Source organism: Theobroma umbraticum, unplaced genomic scaffold, assembly GCF_002168275.2.
Source record: "Theobroma umbraticum cultivar Fairchild unplaced genomic scaffold, ASM216827v3 scaffold_228.0, whole genome shotgun sequence".
Taxonomy (NCBI): Eukaryota; Viridiplantae; Streptophyta; class Magnoliopsida; order Malvales; family Malvaceae; genus Theobroma; species Theobroma umbraticum.
This window is the reverse complement of record NW_018397274.1, coordinates 818768-837208: the sequence shown is the minus strand read 5'-3', so window position 1 is coordinate 837208 and position 18441 is coordinate 818768. Positions and strand designations below refer to the sequence as shown.

At 33.8% G+C, this 18441-nt stretch overlaps 3 protein-coding genes across 3 annotated transcripts; 2 read left to right on the top strand and 1 right to left on the bottom strand.

Annotated features, from left to right (window-relative positions):
- Nucleotides 1–1376: 1376 nt before the first annotated feature.
- On the top strand, nucleotides 1377–3535 carry LOC110427248 (Glucose-methanol-choline (GMC) oxidoreductase family protein). Its single transcript, XM_021442727.1, has 3 exons — nucleotides 1377–1470; nucleotides 1647–3171; nucleotides 3265–3535. Exons 1-3 carry the CDS (start codon nucleotides 1377–1379, stop codon nucleotides 3308–3310), a joined length of 1665 nt encoding a protein of 554 aa, XP_021298402.1. The 3' UTR covers nucleotides 3311–3535.
- A 6078-nt stretch (nucleotides 3536–9613) lies between these two features.
- Nucleotides 9614–13590, top strand: LOC110427257 (D-3-phosphoglycerate dehydrogenase 1, chloroplastic-like). The gene is made up of 4 exons (XM_021442736.2): nucleotides 9614–10373; nucleotides 11604–11980; nucleotides 12238–12348; nucleotides 12442–13590. Exons 1-4 carry the CDS (start codon nucleotides 9683–9685, stop codon nucleotides 13207–13209), a joined length of 1947 nt encoding a protein of 648 aa, XP_021298411.1. The 5' UTR covers nucleotides 9614–9682; the 3' UTR covers nucleotides 13210–13590.
- A 652-nt stretch (nucleotides 13591–14242) lies between these two features.
- Nucleotides 14243–16500, bottom strand: LOC110427191 (uncharacterized). Its single transcript, XM_021442644.1, has 6 exons — nucleotides 16312–16500; nucleotides 16175–16201; nucleotides 16010–16072; nucleotides 14845–14923; nucleotides 14696–14741; nucleotides 14243–14545 (listed from the first exon to the last, which is right to left on the bottom strand). Exons 1-6 carry the CDS (start codon nucleotides 16351–16353, stop codon nucleotides 14536–14538), a joined length of 267 nt encoding a protein of 88 aa, XP_021298319.1. The 5' UTR covers nucleotides 16354–16500; the 3' UTR covers nucleotides 14243–14535.
- Between the last annotated feature and the right edge of the window lie 1941 nt (nucleotides 16501–18441).

Here is an 18441-nt window from a genome sequence, read left to right as displayed (position 1 = left end):
ATTTTTCGAATATATAATCTTAACTACATGTCTTCAAGAAATTATGAATTGATTTTATAAGAAATATATATAAATAATTAATTTAAGGTAATTTTTTATTTACGATTGACATTCAATTTGACAATGTTTAATTTTTATTAAAATTAAGAGTTTATTTTATTTAAATAAAAATTTAATTATCCTGAATAGAATTTGGGAGAAATTCGGAAAAATTGTGAGTAGGGACACGTAAGGGAGAATGAGTAAGTGCATGGTGGATATGGAAGGGGGAATTAGAAAACAAATAAGAAGAGTTGAGAAGTCAAAATTTTTAGTAAGAGAACAATGCATATGGAAGGGGGAATTCGAAATATAAAATATTAAGGTAAAAGAATAGAATAAAATAATATTTAAAATTGTTTATTAATTTTTAATTTTATCTTGTAACCTATACAAAAAATCTAAATCTTCATAAAAAATTTATAATAAATAATAAATAAATAAGTGATATATATCAATATTATAATAAAATAAAAATTATAATCATAATTCATGATACCAAACAGAAGTAATAAATTATTTTTAATAAATATCCATAAAGAATATTCCTTTTTGACAAAAGAAATTTTCCTTTGAGACAGGAAAAGAAAAGAAAAAAATAAAAAGAGAAAAAAAAGGTGTAATAATTAAAAAACTTTTTAAAATATTTAAAAATTTTAAATAAATTTTTATTATTTTATTATATTAAAATAAATATTTGTAATTTTATTTTAAATTAAATTAATTTTTATAACTAACTTTTAATTAATTTTTATTAGTTAAAACATCACTTATTATATTATATCATGTAATATTGATGTATATATTATAATAAATAATAATTTGGCATGATAATATAATTACATGATATTTTTATATTTTATATTATCATCACAAAAAATATAAAAAGTATAATTTCATTTTAATTAATGATAGAGTTATAAAAATTTATTTAATTTAACATAAAAATATTAAGATTTAATTAAATAGTAATTTATTTAAAATTTTTAAATAGTTTATAGACTTTTCAAAATATTATGATAAAAATTAAAAATTAAAAAAATTAGTTTTTAAATTATTTACTGATTTTTCTCATTAGGAAAGACGATAAAAGCAAATGGAAATGGAAAATAAAGGAAAACAAAAGTTAAAAAACTTAATGGATGAAGGAATCTTGAGCGTTGGATTGTTGGAGGACCCTTTGCTCTTGGATTGGCGCCCAAATCAACATAACCATCTTCAACTGAATCTTTAACTGAAAATTTCACCCTCATTCTCTCTACTATTTCTCCAAGAAAATTCTCTCTCCTCCAAGAAACACCAAAGAGAAACATTCTCTTTCCTCCAGGAAAAGCAAAATGGGGAGACTCTTTGTTTTTTCCCTTGAATGCGTTGCGTTCTTGCTGCTATTATACCCAGTTTTTTCTCTTGCAAGACCACTTCCTCAACGCGGTCAGTTCAGTTCAATTCAGTTTAAATTTCTTTTTCTTTGCCTCTGTTTGGTTTCTCTGCTTTCTTTGGAAAATGACTGAAAATTTCAATGTTTTAGCTACTTTTTTTTCTTCAAAGAATGAGTTGTAAAACAAATTTCTTGGTGGGTTTGTGATTGCTTTATGTTTTTGGTACAGACCCAGTTTACTTGAACTTTGTGTTGAATGCGACGGATCTTCCATCAGAAGACTACTACGACTACATCATTGTTGGAGGAGGAACCGCAGGTTGTCCATTAGCCGCAACTTTGTCGCAGTCGTATCGGGTTCTTGTCCTGGAAAGAGGTGGAGTTCCCTACGGAAACCAACAGTTGATGACTCAAGAAGGGTTCTTGACTACGCTCACCCAGGTCGACACCTATGATTCACCTGCTCAAGCCTTTACTTCCGAGGACGGCGTCCCAAACGCCCGCGGCCGCATTCTTGGTGGCAGCAGTGCCATCAATGCCGGTTTCTATAGCCGAGCTGACCAAGAGTTTTATAAGCACTCAGGTGTGAATTGGGATCTTAGTTTGGTTAACCAGTCCTACGAGTGGGTTGAGAGGGGGGTTGTTTTTAGGCCAGAGTTAAAGAACTGGCAATCAGCTGTTAGGGATGGGTTGGTAGAGGCAGGAGTTGATCCTTACAATGGCTTCAGTTTGGACCATTTGGTTGGGACCAAGATCGGTGGCTCCACCTTTGATAGCTCCGGGAAGAGGCATAGCGCTGCTGATCTTCTGAATTATGCAAGAGTCGGGAGCATTAAAGTAGCAATCTATGCAAGTGTTGAAAGGGTACTGTTAGCATCATTATCTTCTTCAAATGCCACCACTAGGCTGAGGCAGTCAGCCATAGGGGTAGTGTTTCGAGACCAAATGGGAAGGTATCACCACGCAATGGTGAAGGAAAAAGGTGAGGTCCTGCTGTGTGCTGGAGCTCTTGGAAGTCCGCAATTGTTGCTGTTAAGTGGGATTGGTCCCAGGTCATACCTGTCTAGCTGGGGAATCCCGGTTGCATACCACCATCCATATGTAGGCCAATTCCTCTATGATAATCCCAGGAATGGCATCTCAATTGTGCCACCGGTCCCATTGGAGCACTCGCTGATACAAGTTGTGGGGATAACTGAAGCTGGGGCTTATGTCGAGGCAGCTTCAAATGTCATCCCTTTTACATCCCCTGCACGGTCAGTGTTCATTCGGACACCTTCTTCCCCTCTGTTTTTAACTGTGGCTACCATCATGGAGAAGATTGTTGGCCCTCTTTCATCTGGCTCATTAAGGTTGGCCTCAACAGATGTCCGGCTCAATCCCATCGTGCGGTTCAATTACTTCACCAATCCCATAGATGTGGAGAGATGTGTGAATGGCACACGCAGGATTGGTGATTTGTTGAGGAGTCGATCTATGGATTATTTCAAGTTCCGCGAATGGTTTGGGACTAGAAATTTCAGATTTGTTGGCCCTGCATTGCCTGTTGATCAATCGAACAACGAACAGATGGCTGACTTCTGCCGGCGTACTGTCAGCACCATATGGCATTACCATGGCGGCTGTGTTGTTGGGAAAGTGGTCGATAACAATTACCATGTTATTGGAATTGATGCACTCAGAGTAGTTGATGGATCAACGTTTAGTGTCTCACCAGGAACCAACCCTCAGGCCACTCTGATGATGCTTGGCAGGTTAGTGTTGGCTTTGCTGTCAATTCAGTTTGTCTTCACCATCCAAGTTAAAACAGACTAACTAATCTAATCTGTGTTACTTTGTTCTGCCAGATATCTTGGCCTGAAGATAATCAAAGAGCGAACACGACTCAAATGATACCTTTTGGTGATGAAAAGGCTCTACCATGCTGCTGCCCTGCTATGTCTTTCTGTTTGTATTGGTTCTTCTGCAATTTTTTCTCTCTATAAATAGATTACATGTCTGGCTCAACATGAGTACTTTTTTTCTGTTGATTGGTTTATTCAGTAAGAATAACATGTCTGGTAAAGGCAAAAAGAATGGTGCAGAAGAATGAGAAGTGGTCTGTTTTGAGAGAATGAACTGATAGTACTTGTCATGTGAATGTAAATTGCAGAACATGGCCTTTCATTTTAGCACTCAGGGTGTTACAAATTTTTTATTGGATTCTTTTTCTTTATTATTCCATTCCTCTCTTCTGTTTGTGTTAGTTGATTTGTTTTGTTGCCCATGCCAGTGTCCACTGTGTACCTTATACCATAAAATGGTTTATGATCCAAATCCAACTACCATGTGATGGGGTTTTTGAGAAAAATAAGAAGTACATTCTACCTTACACTTACAAAGTCACTTCAGTTCATTGTCAAACCATTAGTTTACTGTTAAATGTGGGTTTGGTCTAATTTTAATTCAATTTTGACAAGTTATATCGTTGATTTGCTGGTTAATTTATTTATTTAATAATTTTTGAATATGAATATGACCACATAAGATTGACAAATAGTATCATATGTAAACTAAGCTTTCCCCTTTTTTTTTCTCAAATATATCATAAATTAATATATAAAACTAGAAAATAATGGATGAACATTTTAATGTATTAATTAATACAATATATCAAAATTTAGTAACCTAACTTTAATCAAACACAAAAAAAAAATAACAATAACATTAATAATATCAAAACTTTAATCATTAAAAATTAATTTGTAATTTTTTGAGGAGGAAATAGTTTCCAACAAAAGACTTGCTAAGGATTTGATTGACAAATGGAGCCGAATCATATTTAACAAGAGTACTAGGTTCAGTGACTTGAGAAACGATGATGATATTCATGTTCCAGTGATGAAAAAGCCTGGGAGCAACCCGGCAGTGGTGGAATATATCGAGGCTGATTTGATCTTCAAAATTGCTAAGATGCAGAAGCTAAGTTCCCAACCATCTTCTTCAAGGCAACCTGTTACAAGGCCAGAACCGACTTCGTTTGTATATTTGGTACGTCCCCAATCTAAGTACAATCCAGAAACTCATGCTAAACCCCAAGTGCAAGGAGACTCCCACCAAAGGATAGCCAAGAGGTTGAAGCAACTGAAAAGATTAAAGAAGACGGCATTGCAAGATTAAAAGCCTAGTGCCGAGGCTCGTTGTATGCTCCTAAGCCAGTGCTGTTAAACCAGTTAATATATGTGCTGTCAAAGAAATTTGCTGTAATTTTTTAGTAGCTATCATTAAAGTGACTTGGTTCCATCATTTGTTAGGCACTAGAGTTTGCTGTCATGGATTTCTCTGTTTTGATTAGTGTACCAGCCCCAAAAGACATATGAAAGAGAATTGTTGCTGCTATTACAGTTTTCTTGTCAATATTAATGAGGAGTTATAACTTACAGTGGTGAGTCTTATGACTATGTTGTCACTGTTTACTTCTTGTAGTTATTGTTGTGCATGTATTCCCTCTTTGTGTGCAGTTTCCTCTCTAGGGTCGTCAATTTGAAAGGTCAACCTTTTGATTGGTGAAAGGTCATTGTTGTTTGAGAATATCAGTTTGAAGCAAAACAGTTAAGCTGAGCATTAATTTCTAGTACCATGCATTCTAATAATCAATACTAATTCTGTCCAGGCTTCTACTCATTTGCCAAGTTATTAATCTTTATAGTATTCTGCTACACTGTCATGTGATTTGTAGCAAGACTCATCAAAATTTCAGTACATTGTCAAACCAGAAACATAAGCAGCTTGCTGTAAATCATTCCAAGTTATATGATGATAACTTGAATCTTCCCTTACAGTTGAACAAAATACCCTGCAGTCCTACTCAATTGTGGTGTATTCTTTTTTTCTCAGTCCAAGTTAATTTTATTACTCATCCCAAGTTGAGGAAAGCTAGTGGGAACCAGCGTGAAGAGAGCAGACCCAAGCAGAGTCTGTTTGCCTCAGCATTGTCCCTACAATAACAGCACCTCAATGCAAAACACACTGCCTACCCATGCCTTAAAAGTGTAACAGTAAATGGCATCGGGTTCTGCACCTAATAACTCAAATGAACATAAAGGCATCAAGGTATTGTCCATACATGAAGGCAGCAATAATAAATAGCAACTCGGCACAGCAGCTTACTAACCGAAGTGCACATCAAATCATTGAAACAGCAGCAGCTTCAATCACTTTCCAGCGCAGAATACGCATTGCTCAATAACAACTCAGATCACTACTTACATGCAAAGAATTGTTGCGCCTTGTATACCTCAAACCAAGGAAAACCCTTCAACTAGCTACAACCCCTCTTTAGAATCGAGGACGTTGAAGACTTGATCAGGAGGTAGAACCTCCTTCATATGTGGAGGAATGTCTTCAACTAGCTTGCCAACAGTTTGCTATTTTTCCTCCTAACTGGGTGGCTGTCTGGGCTTAGCTACTAGGTCGAGGTTCTGAATCCAAAATACAACTCCTGTCAAAATCAAGGATTTCTGGTCTCTTGCTGCATTGTGACAATTGCTGAAACAAGGCCATGAGGATTGCTGCTGTAGCAGATGGTATATATTGCATCGTTTGAATAAATTAATTTATCTAAATACTCATTTGTTCAATGTTCTTCTGAATTCTAATCCTTGTTTTCTCTGACAGGTGTGTGCTTGGTGGAGATAGCAAGAAAAGACAAAAGATCAGGTTGCCATGGCTGGAGAAGGAATTGATTCAGCATACTTGACCTGTTTATTCAGGAAAAAGCTTGGGTATGCCACCATAATTGCTGTGGGAGAAGCCAAAGGAAACGAAAAGAAATCTACAAATTCACTTCATGAAGTTGTTGTAAGTGTTCACAGCGTACCTTATACCATAAAATGGTTTATGAACCAAATACAACCATCTGTTCCATCATGTGATGGGCTTTTTACGATGAATGCACTTCATGTGATGATAAATGTTTCAGTTTCTTTTCTGTCCGGCCTCATTCAGGTGAGTTTGTTCTTGATCATATAAATGCTTCCTTTCCTTCTTCTTTCTAGGCAACTTAAAAGGGGAGATTCCCAACGTACATGAGGCTTCAACTCAAGCCGCCAGGCGTATGGATAAGTCCCTGTCTCATGATGAGATGGCCACTTGGTGTATGGTTTACCTACTTACCCATCTCCATTCACTTTTAACAGTAAAGCTAACAGGTTAATCCTTGTAAATGGGGCAGATGTAGGGCGGCTTTTAATTGATACTCTATATTATTTGACCCATTTAAATACGATTAAAGTATTTTATAATTAAGTTAGAGAAGAGTTTGAAGGGTAAAATTATTATAGTTATCTGTTCAAGTAGGGTTAAAATAATGTTCATAAAATATCGACTATTGAACTCAATTATAAATAATAAATATATATTATTTTTTGTTTATAAATTTTTTATAATTAATGTAATACTCACTTAAAATTCATTAATTATTTTAAAAATGATTTTATATTTTCATTTATTTTTTATGAATTATTTTTAATTTATTAATTTAATTTTCATTGTACTACACATAAAATTTAATTTTAATTGATTGTTTAACTAGTACAATTATTTAACAAGTGATGTTTAGAATATTTGGATATAAATTTGATTAATAATTTAAAAATTATCATATATTCGTAGAGTACAAGTGTTTTATCAAATAATATAATTCGAGCTAGAGTACCTAGTACTTTATTATTCAACATCCCTACTATAGGACAAAAGATTTTTGTTCTAAATGAAGGACGAGCGAATAAAATTAAAGAACAAAGTGTAAGTGTGATCCGACAGAGAAATATGAAGATCCAAAAGGCGCACATGGCACAACCCAAAACTTAGGAGAAAAAAAAATAAATTTGGTTAATATTATATAATTCCTATAGTTTTGGATTTATTTATTTATTATTTATTTACATTATCAAAATTGCAATTCGGCCCTCCCACCATGGTGGGTGATACCGTTCCATCATTCTCTTATATAATGGTTGAAAAAGACTAAATCGTCTACATCATGATAGCTTGACCGCTAGTCTATTTTTTTTTAATAAAATAAGGGAAAGAGAGATTCCCAATTAATTTTTTTTAAATAAAATATTTATTCAAATTAAATACTCAATCACGGAAGATTACTTAATTCATTATAATTTTTAATATAGAAAAAAATTATTATTATTTTGTTTATTTAATTTAACTACTTTCCGTATAATGTTTTCCATATCGGTGTTAGTTAAATCAAATCATACATGTTTTTTGTATAATTAATTATACGTATATAAGTTATAGTCAAATTTGTTATTACACTGTAGTTCAATATTAAGTTTTATTATTATATTCTAAATGGGTCAAAATTTCTAGCTGTAATTTTTATTTTGGTTGATATTTGAAATTGCAATATTTTTAATTTATCTTTATCTTGTTATATCTTAACTTTTTTTTTATGAAAGTAAATTATGATCAACTGGCTAATCAAAGTTTAGCCTCCTTGTCAACAGAAATATTTTGTATTACTACTAAATAAACTAGGAAAAGGATAAATCAGAATTGGTACCAACCCCAAAGAAATTGACTACCCTCGAAAGTGGAGTACTATCTAATATTTCATTATTATTTAATGAGATAGTTACTTGTTTGACATTTAAAATGGCTATCATTATAGGGAAAAATATTTCTAATTGATGTTGACGACTTAATTTAAGAAAAATATTAAAATGTTTGAATCTTCTGGGTTCAATTGTTCAATTATTTATAAGAAATAAAATTTATAAATTTATTGGTGTAAATAGAGTTTAGTTGAAATTTAATGAATTGATAAAAATTAATTTTAAGACGTGAGACGTTTTTTAAGATTTATTTTACGTTCATCACTCCATATGTAATAGGAAAATTATACAAATAATTTTAAAATATAATGAAACCGACGTCTAATTTCACTTTACACTTTACAAATGATAAATCACTAAATATATTAGAAAGTTTGTAAAGTTGTTCAACATTATGACTTACTTTATGTGGCAAATAAATTATAAAAAAATTTAAACTTTTTTAATAGATGTTGAAAAGTCCAGTATTTATGCTTATTTTTAGAACATAATATTTTTCTTGTTCTTGATTATTTTACTCTTTGTCTTATTTATTTTTTATGTGTCAAAATGATTGATAATAAAACTTTTATATAAATTTGCAACGTAATTCTTTTGTTAAGGTATCTTTATGTTTTAAAGATATCTTTACAAATTACATGACAAAATTTTTGTATAAGGATATTATTTTAATCATTCGTTTCATAAAATATAATCTTTTAAATTATAATATAAAAAGATAACTTTTCGTAACCAATTTTTTAAGTTATAATGTTTTTCATTTGTCTCGTAATTTTTAAATTTCAAAATATTTATCTAATATCTAATATGTCACTTAACCAAAAGATATAATTATTCATATGAAAAATTCACTTGTAATTCAATAGTTATATTATAACGTATTATATGATATAACTTTTAAGTGAAATAACTTTCCTGCAAAGAGATAACTTTTTATTTAAAAAAAAACCTTAAAAAATTTGTTGTTAATTTCTTTTCGTCTGTAGTTACGTTCAAATCAAGGCGACAATCAAATTGATTTAACTTATTGACATAGCTCTTGATCCTTGTGACTAACCAACCGCGTCTTTTATTGACTTTTATAAATTATCTATGGACTTTTTAAAACTATATTTAAAATCATATTAAATTTAATTTCCTGCATACTATTCAATGATTGTTTTGTCAATTTTTTTACTTAAACCCTAAAATTTCTTTGAAAAAAATACATTAAATAAAAATAAAAAATATCACATTAATTCTAATACTTTAACAACTTAACCCAAAACTTTAAACAAATTATTACGTGAATCAATTATGATAATCTTATTTTTGTATTATCTATTCATAATGAGACTATTTAATTTTAGGTAGGTACAAACAAAATAATTTTACGTATAGAACTTTTGAGAGAAGCAAAAATTTTGACCTCAGGTAGAAAAATCTCTTGAATTATATACTAAAAATGGTAATAAATTAATTGATTAGAGATGGGATAGGAGTAAAAAAGAGAAAGAGGAAGGAAGGTGGCAAAGGTAAAATCCATATATAGTAATATCCCAAACTTGGCGGTCAAAAAGCTCTGTTAAATATAGCAAACTCCCCTCCATTTCCTCATAAACTTTTGGAGAAGACATACGGACAGGCCTAGGACGAGAGAAACATCAATCATCAAATGTTTTCAAAGGCAATGGCCACCTCCGTTTTCAACCCTTGTTCCATCATCACCACCTCTCGGGCGCAGCCAAAGTCTTCTTCCTCAAGACCCTCTCAGCTTCTTTCCTTCCTCCACAGCAACAACCCAGCGGGACCCATTGTTGATTTGAAGTTCTCTGCTGCTGCTTGTTCTTGGGGTTGTCAGTATGATTCTAAGCAATCATTGTCTCGTTGTTTAGCAGCCAATATCACCAGCAGCGCCTTGAAAACAGCAGAGTCATCTCGTGAGACCAGCACGTTGTTGGCGGCGGAGGGTGTCTCTTCTTCAGGGACAAGACCGACCATCTTGGTCTCCGAGAAACTTGGAGAAGCGGGTCTTCAGCTTCTACGTAGCTTCGGCGACGTGGACTGCTCCTACGATCTCTCCCCTGAACAACTCTGTGAGAAGATCTCGTCGTGCGATGCGTTGATCGTGAGGAGTGGGACCAAAGTGACGAGGCAAGTTCTCGAAGCGGCCAAAGGGCGTTTGAAAGTGGTGGGCAGAGCTGGCGTTGGCATTGACAACGTTGATCTGCAAGCTGCAACCGAGTTCGGTTGTCTTGTGGTCAATGCTCCCACAGCTAACACCGTTGCAGCAGCCGAGCATGGTATTGCGTTGATTGCTGCCATGGCGCGAAACGTTGCCCAGGCTGACGCCTCCATGAAAGCTGGTAAAGGGTGCCTTAATTTATTCTTGTTTTCAACTTTTTTGATCTTTTTTTCCTCTTTCTGCTTGCCTGTCTGGAATTTATGGGATCAGAAAGAAACAAAGAGGTTAGAGCTGGAAATCAATTAAGTTTTTCCATGATGAAAGATTTGGCTCTTTCTAATATTTTTCTCTTCATTTTTCCTTGAAATTATTTCATTCTTTGTTATATGTGATGTGACCATTACTCTCTTTCCGGAAAGCTAACTGATAGGTGCACACTACTCAGGTTTATAAGCTTTTCAGAATCCTACACCCACCGGAGATGAGATTGAAGCACCCTATCTACTCCCGTGATATCATCTTAATTAATTGTTTCAGATCTGCTCTTACGATATCTGCTGTCATAGTGAAACGATGAAGTACTTATGGTTTTGGTTGAAGTTAGTAATACTATTATTGTATAGTAGTAATGGCCTAGTTGCAGCTTGACAAGGTCGATTTTCCGCCTACCTTGTGCCAACATTTCTGGGTCTTTTTGTATTTTTGTGGAGGATTCTTTTGGGTCTTTGAATGGATTTGTGGATCCGTAACATTTGTTGCTTTCCAAGAAGAAACATTATTGTCTGTGTACCAGACAATAAAGAAGAAGAAAAATATCATGGGATACTTTTCTACCGACCGGGGTCTAGTGGGTAGTTGGTTCACATGGCTAATGCCATTCATACACATAATTAGTTTACATTTATTAGAGGTACATACATGTATGCATGCATGCATACAGAGTCAAACACATGCATGCATGATGCATGTGTTTGTAAATTGTTAAGTAGCTTAATCATGTAGTTTTAGAATTGAAAGTGACAACACAATTATTGGTGAGACACAGGAAGTACTAGTTTAGCATGCAAGGAATGTGGGATCATCAACCTTTTTCTTCTGATCCAAGGGAAGAAAATTAATGATGCAATTAGACAAAATTAAATTGCTGATGTTTGATTTCTAGGCATGTTGTTTTCCTGACATAATTTGGTGAAAGCCTTGCTTCAGTCACTATCCATAGAGTAAGAACATTCTTTTACAAGTACTATATGCTGATTTTGGGGTTTCAGAAAAAAGCTTTTCTTGCACAATAATTCTAAACAAAGCTAGATCTTTGTTCTAACTTTGAATGATAAATTGGTAAAAATGTTTGAGGAATTAGTTGTTTCCGTGTGTGTGACATAGCTATGACTGATTGGGTGCAATTTGACAGGGAAATGGCAAAGAAGCAAGTATGTGGGTGTATCTTTGGTTGGAAAGACACTAGCAGTGATGGGGTTTGGAAAAGTTGGATCAGAGGTTGCAAGACGGGCAAAAGGGTTGGGAATGCATGTTATTGCTCATGATCCATATGCCCCAGCTGATAAAGCCCGAGCTATTGGTGTGGATCTGGTCTCCTTTGATCAGGCCATCTCCACTGCGGATTTCATCTCTTTGCATATGCCGCTCACTGCCACTACTTCAAAGATATTCAATGATGACACTTTTGGGAAGATGAAGAAGGGTGTACGCATTGTCAATGTTGCCAGAGGCGGAGTCATTGATGAAGAAGCATTGGTGAGGGCCCTTGATAGTGGAAAAGTGGCACAGGTAAGCTTTCCTGCTTCATGTTTAATTGCCTTGCAACTTGATTCTGTTGAACACTGCTATAAGCTCGATGGGATAACTTAAGCAACCTTTATTTAATCCTTACAGTCTCATGTTGTTCAATATCAATCATAAATACTATAAAGAAATTTTGTCTGATCAAATCGAGTTCTAACTTCAGATGACAGCTTCTTCCCCATGCAAATAGCAATCCTTTCTTACTTCGTTGACTGATAATCTCTTACAATGGTTTGGCACAGGCAGCACTTGATGTGTTCACAGAGGAGCCTCCAGCCAAAGACAGCAAATTAGTGCAGCATGAGAATGTCACTGTCACACCTCATCTGGGTGCTAGCACCAAGGAAGCACAGGTACAATTATTTCTTCTCTTTGCCAAATGCCTTCACCTTTGCATACATTTTTCTAACTCTTTGAATGCGTTGGCATCCAATACAATTTGTTAGGAGGGTGTTGCAATCGAAATTGCAGAGGCTGTAGTTGGAGCATTGAAAGGAGAACTTTCAGCAACTGCTGTCAATGCTCCCATGGTTCCTCAGGAAGTTATGACAGAGTTGGCTCCATATGTTGTCTTAGCTGAGAAACTGGGTAGGTTAGCTGTGCAGCTGGTGGCTGGGGGCAGGGGAATCAAATCTGTGAAGGTGGTTTACCAATCTGCGCGAGACCCTGATGACTTGGATACAAGGCTTCTGCGAGCCATGATCACAAAAGGTATCATCGAGCCAATATCATCCTCATTCATCAACCTGGTCAATGCAGATTTCACAGCCAAGGAAAAAGGGCTACGGATCAGTGAGGAACGTGTGGTTGTCGATACATCCCCTGAGTTCCCTGTCCATTCAATCCAGGTGCTAATATCCAATGTTGACTCCAAGTTTGCCAGTGCTGTGTCAGAAAATGGGGAAATCAGCATTGAAGGAAGAGTGAAATATGGGGTACCACATTTGACTCGTGTAGGATCCTTTGAAGTGGATGTGAGCCTAGAAGGAAACCTCATCTTGTGCAGGCAAATCGACCAACCAGGCATGATTGGCCAGGTTGGGAACATACTTGGTCAAGGTAACATAAACGTGAGCTTCATGAGTGTGGGGAGGACAGTGAGAAGGAACAAGGCCATCATGGCAATTGGAGTAGATGAAGAACCTGACAAGGAAGCCCTCAGGAAGATAGGAACAGTACCAGCTATTGAAGAGTTTGTGTTCCTCAATCTATAGTGAAAGATAACAACACCAATGGCTTGGTTTAGGAGAAATGTATTCTATTTGGAGGGTTAAGTAAACCAATACAGGTTCTGCAGCTTTGCAAGTTGAGAATAAAACCTGGCTATCAAATTAAAGCAGCAGTCTGTCCTGTTTTCTTCCTTTATATCATAATAATGTTTTGTCCCAGAGATGTGTCAGAAAGCAAAGGTGCTTCTGTTTTTATTTTTTTAGGTCGTAGTCAGGAGGTGTCATTTATGCCACAACACTGCTGGTTACGGGCAAAGGGCATCATTAGTATTTCTTCTTGAGCTTCCTTTTGTTTTTCTAGTGTGTGAAAAGCTTTCAAATCTGCAATCCTTGATAATGAAAGTTACTTCTATGCTATTGATCTAACTTTCCCTTGCTAATTATCATATTTGCTTAACAAACATGACCATTAGGCAATGAAGCGCAAAATTAGTTCCACGTGTACAAACTGATATCACGAGACCATTACTCTCAAAAATCTAAACTAACACATAAATTAAAAGACTTAGATACATGTAAATACCATGATGTAAGGTGATACGATCTCATACCAGGGTCATGTTTTTCACGTTAAAGTATTTAAATGTTCGCAACATCTTCATCTTGTGTGTCGCCTTCTGTAAAATAAAACCGTGAAGCCCAATAAACCAAAAACAAGCAATACCCTACAATTTGGTGTAGACCCCCACACATGGCTTTGAACATAACTTTTATTTCCCCGCCTTTCCCTCAAATTCTAACAAAGCCTTAACTTCAAAGCTCAATTAATGGTGTAAAGTATCTTTCACCATCAGCAACCACATCAGCTACTACCCAGACTTGTATAATTGTCATCACTGCTACACCCTCCAATAACCACATGCATCACAATCAATAGCAAAAAGGTCATACAACTCCAGCAACAGAATATAAACGATTCCGCCAACTCCAATGCCTGGGATGCGGAAGCATAAAGGTATGAAAATCTACCCAGGATGGCTATGCAATGCAAAAGAAGAAACATTATAAATATGGAGAATTTAGAGGCGAAGGAGGGGCGGAAAAGAAAAACTACTTAATAGGTATCAAGTTGGACATAGATGTAGATGCTGAAATCTCAACAGATCTAATAATTATAAGGTATCAAGCTGTTCTCGCTATGATACAATACAAAAGGTTAGCAGTTTGGTTATGCCTAAATTGCATTTCCACTCTCATAAAATCTACTGCAACAGAGGATACACCATTTAAACTACTACAATAGAGCAGCATATCCATTATAGTAATAGCTGCAAGGAGAACCAAATTGCACTGTGGCCTTGAACTTGTTCCTTACTTTCCCCTGGACGTAAAAAATAAATAAATAAATAAAAAGGAGGAAACAAAACATTCTAGAGAAGAAATGAAAGTTATGCCTACAAATTGGAAAGAATGTAGGGGAATAAACTGTGAGAGAGAGAGAGCGAGAGAGAGAGAGAGAGCATCAACATACGCATTCATCATCAAAGTTATGTTGTCCCCTTTTAGCAGGATCCTCCCTGAGCAAAGCCAAAGATTAAATTAATAATGTCACAGGAAAATGTAAAAACCTAAGAAAGAGAAAACATTTGAAAACTGAAGAATATAATGTTTTGTAACTACCTAGTGACTTTCTACTTTTCTTCTTAATGCTGACTTCTTCAGCATCATCCAAAACCAAATTCATATACTCATCAAACCCCTGAAACAAATGAAAAGAAGCATGATTTAATCTTCAAATCACAGAGGAAGGAAAGCAAGTGCACACATAAAAACTATTTATACATTGCTTATAATGCAAATTGATGAGATAGGTCAAGAAGATACGAATTCTTGTATTTTTGCACCAGTGTGCAGAAGAATAAAGTATCAATCTGCTTTCATCTGGTCACATTAACAGCAAATTCAATAATAACTTTTCATGACTTGTTCCTTTTTAAGAGATGGGAAATTGAAATTTTATGAGGGGAAGAGGGGGCACTTTAATTGCCAGCCACTTCATGCATACATAAGACTTTTTATTTCCGACATCTGAGCATTTAGGTCAATGGCCCTGCTCAAAGAGCTGAGTTTGAATCCCCCTTCCTCCAAAAAAAAAGAAAGGATATTTATCTCCTATTACAATATATACTTGGGAATCCACAACTTACAAGTGAAACAGAAGACAAATGATAGCAAATGTTACATGCAACATTTTAAAGCAAAAACAATCCGTGCCTGTTATATTTTAATTTGCATACTTTCCATGTTGCCCACGCTATTTACGGGACCAAAGAACTTGCAATCTCATTAAGTTTACATGTACCACATCTCTAAAGGAAGAAGAATATGTAGACCAAACGAAACAGTTTCTACTGAATGCCAAGAACAAAAGAAACAGTTTCTATGTTCCTAGTTTCTGACTTTTAAGAGCAAAAACAAGGTCCTAAAACATCTGCACTTTGGAAAATCCACAGATAGCATTAGCAACAACGGCCGTAAACATTTTCAGTTTAAAAGCTCTAGTAAACTTTTAGTTTACCCACTTGATTTACACTGTTTGCAAGTTATTTTCTCAAATTTATCATAAAATAGTTTAAAAAGCACCACTATATTTGAATAAAAATTATCAAATAATTAAAAAGAAACACTAATTAAAACATAGGGATTCTTTCTTTTGCCATCCAAATTCAGTCTTTGGCAAAGTTACTATCCAAAAATCAACAAATAAATATTCCTTTTCTACAAAATATAAACAAAATTAAATAATAAAAAAAAAGATAGCAGTTGTTACAATAATTAAACATACAATGATACGTCCTTCGATTCTCAAATCCTTCTGTTCGAAAAGCCAAATCTGAATGCGAGCTTTCTGCCATAATCCAATAGAAATTGTTAGCAAAATCCACCAATTTAAAATATATATATATTTACACATAATTTGCAAAAAAATAAGAGAAAGAGAGAGACTTACGCTTTGGAGAAATCTGAAAATCAGATTCTGCAATCACCAGAAATTAATTAAAAAAAATTAAACAATATGTCTAACGAGAGAAATACCTAAAATGCATGTGGAGAAAGGAAAGAAGATAAGGGAAGAAAGAGAAGTACAATGGGCTGGGTCATGATACGTTGGACTTTGGTGCTGGCCATGGTGTGTTCCGCTCGCCTCTTCTCTTTTCTTCTTCTTCTTCTTCGGTCTTCTTCTCTGCTGACTGCGCCTCGGAAGCCAAATGGTGAACCCTCGCTATTCTCACGTACTTGCCTGTTCTTCCTTTCCCCTTGACTGCTAATTCTTTAGGTTAGCAGGCAAAGTGTAGACCTTTCATCACAGCCCAACGGCCCATTTTAGCCCATTAGAAAAGTTTTCTTTTTTCACATTAAAGAATAATTCTTTTATTATTTTCAATAAATTTTAAATACATTTTTATTTTTATAATATTTAATCAAGTTTTTATATTTTCATTTTCAAATAAATATATTTTTATAATTAATAATTAATTATTATTTTATATTCATGTGACGATTGATGTGATCTCGATATGAAAAGTAAAAATATTATATGATCATATCATCATACCATATCATTATATATTATAATATGTTAATATGTCATATTAATATTAAGTAGTATAAAATTAATAAGTGACGGTTTAACTAATAATAATTAATCAACCATTAATAATGAAAGATAATTTAGTTTAATAAAAGTAATAACCTTAATTGAATGAAATAAATGAATAAAAACTTATTTTAATTTTTGTAAATAATTCAATAATATTCTTAAATATCATCTTTGTTGTTTTATTTACAAGAGCGAATAAGTATTTTATAAATGCATGTGAAACAAAAAATATATTTATTCACTGATGGGTAATTAATTGTAATTACTCAAAATATTATTTATTATTTTACGTTAAGTAATATACATTAATATTTTTAAATTTTAATCATAATTTTATATTAATTTATTAATTTTCAAAATAAATACTCCACTTCAAAATAATATTTTTCATTGAACATATAAATTTAACTGTTAATCAATCGTTAATATTTTCTTTTGTTTAATGACGTGATGATATTAAAAAATTAATTTTATCCTTCATTAATTTTTAAAATTACCAAATTATAATTTTTCTAAAAAAAAATCTCTTCCACCTCCCTATCACCAATTGTCACCCCGTAGTTGGTTACCTCGCAATAGAATTTGGATGAAGAGTGCCAGATTCGTCCAGATCTTGGGGGAGCACCTACGCGAGAGCATGGTGTTCACTTGATTGAGGGAGCACTAGAAGATTAGGTTTTGCTTTCTTGATCTGGGGAGCATCGAGAGATCTGATCGGATTTGGTATTTTAATGATTAGATTCGATCATGAGGTGATTGATAGGTGTATTCCCTTACAACGATTGGTCAAAGAGAAAAAAAATAAAAATAAAAAATAAATATTTTAGTAATTTTATATTTAATTTATTAATATAATTTACATGTTTGAGATTCGGTGTTTAATTTGAAAACTAATAAACTCTAGTGAAATTAAGATTAAAGTTTGAGAGTGTTAATGTATTTTATCTTTTTATATTTGACTAAGTTAATGATTTATTTGATTCAAAATAAAAATATAAAAATTTATTTGAGTTAAAATAAATAATAAAATATCAAGACATCATAAATTTTGATCAAAATTACACAAAAGTCTATTAATTTAAAAAATAGACATTCTATCTTAAAACAATATTTGTTATTAGACACGTAAATTCAACCGTTAAGAATTTTATTAGTTTATTAATGTGACAATATTTTTTAAATAATTTTACCTTCAAACAAGTCAAAAATTATAACATTATATAAACTTTTATTTTTAATTTTTTTTATTTAAAAAAAAAACTTGCTTTCTTCCCTCGCCAGATCCAATCAATCTAGCACGCTCCTTACTAAGGGAGTTTTTGTAGAAAGGGGCTAGATTTTATGCTTAAGATCACGCTAGATTTGGAGCTCTTGATTGCGTCAGATTGCACACTCTAAATTTGGCGCTCCTCGACGTCGAAGAGTGTTTGATCTAATCATGGGATGACTAGTGATAGTAAAGAAGCATCGCCATTCGGGCAATGTCTAAATAAAAGGAAAAGATGAGAGAAAGAAAAAAGAGTATTTTAGTTTTTTTACTTTTCATTAATGATGTTAAGATTTTTGGGGTGAAGTGTATATTTTTATAATTAATAATTTTTTATGTAATTTTAGTT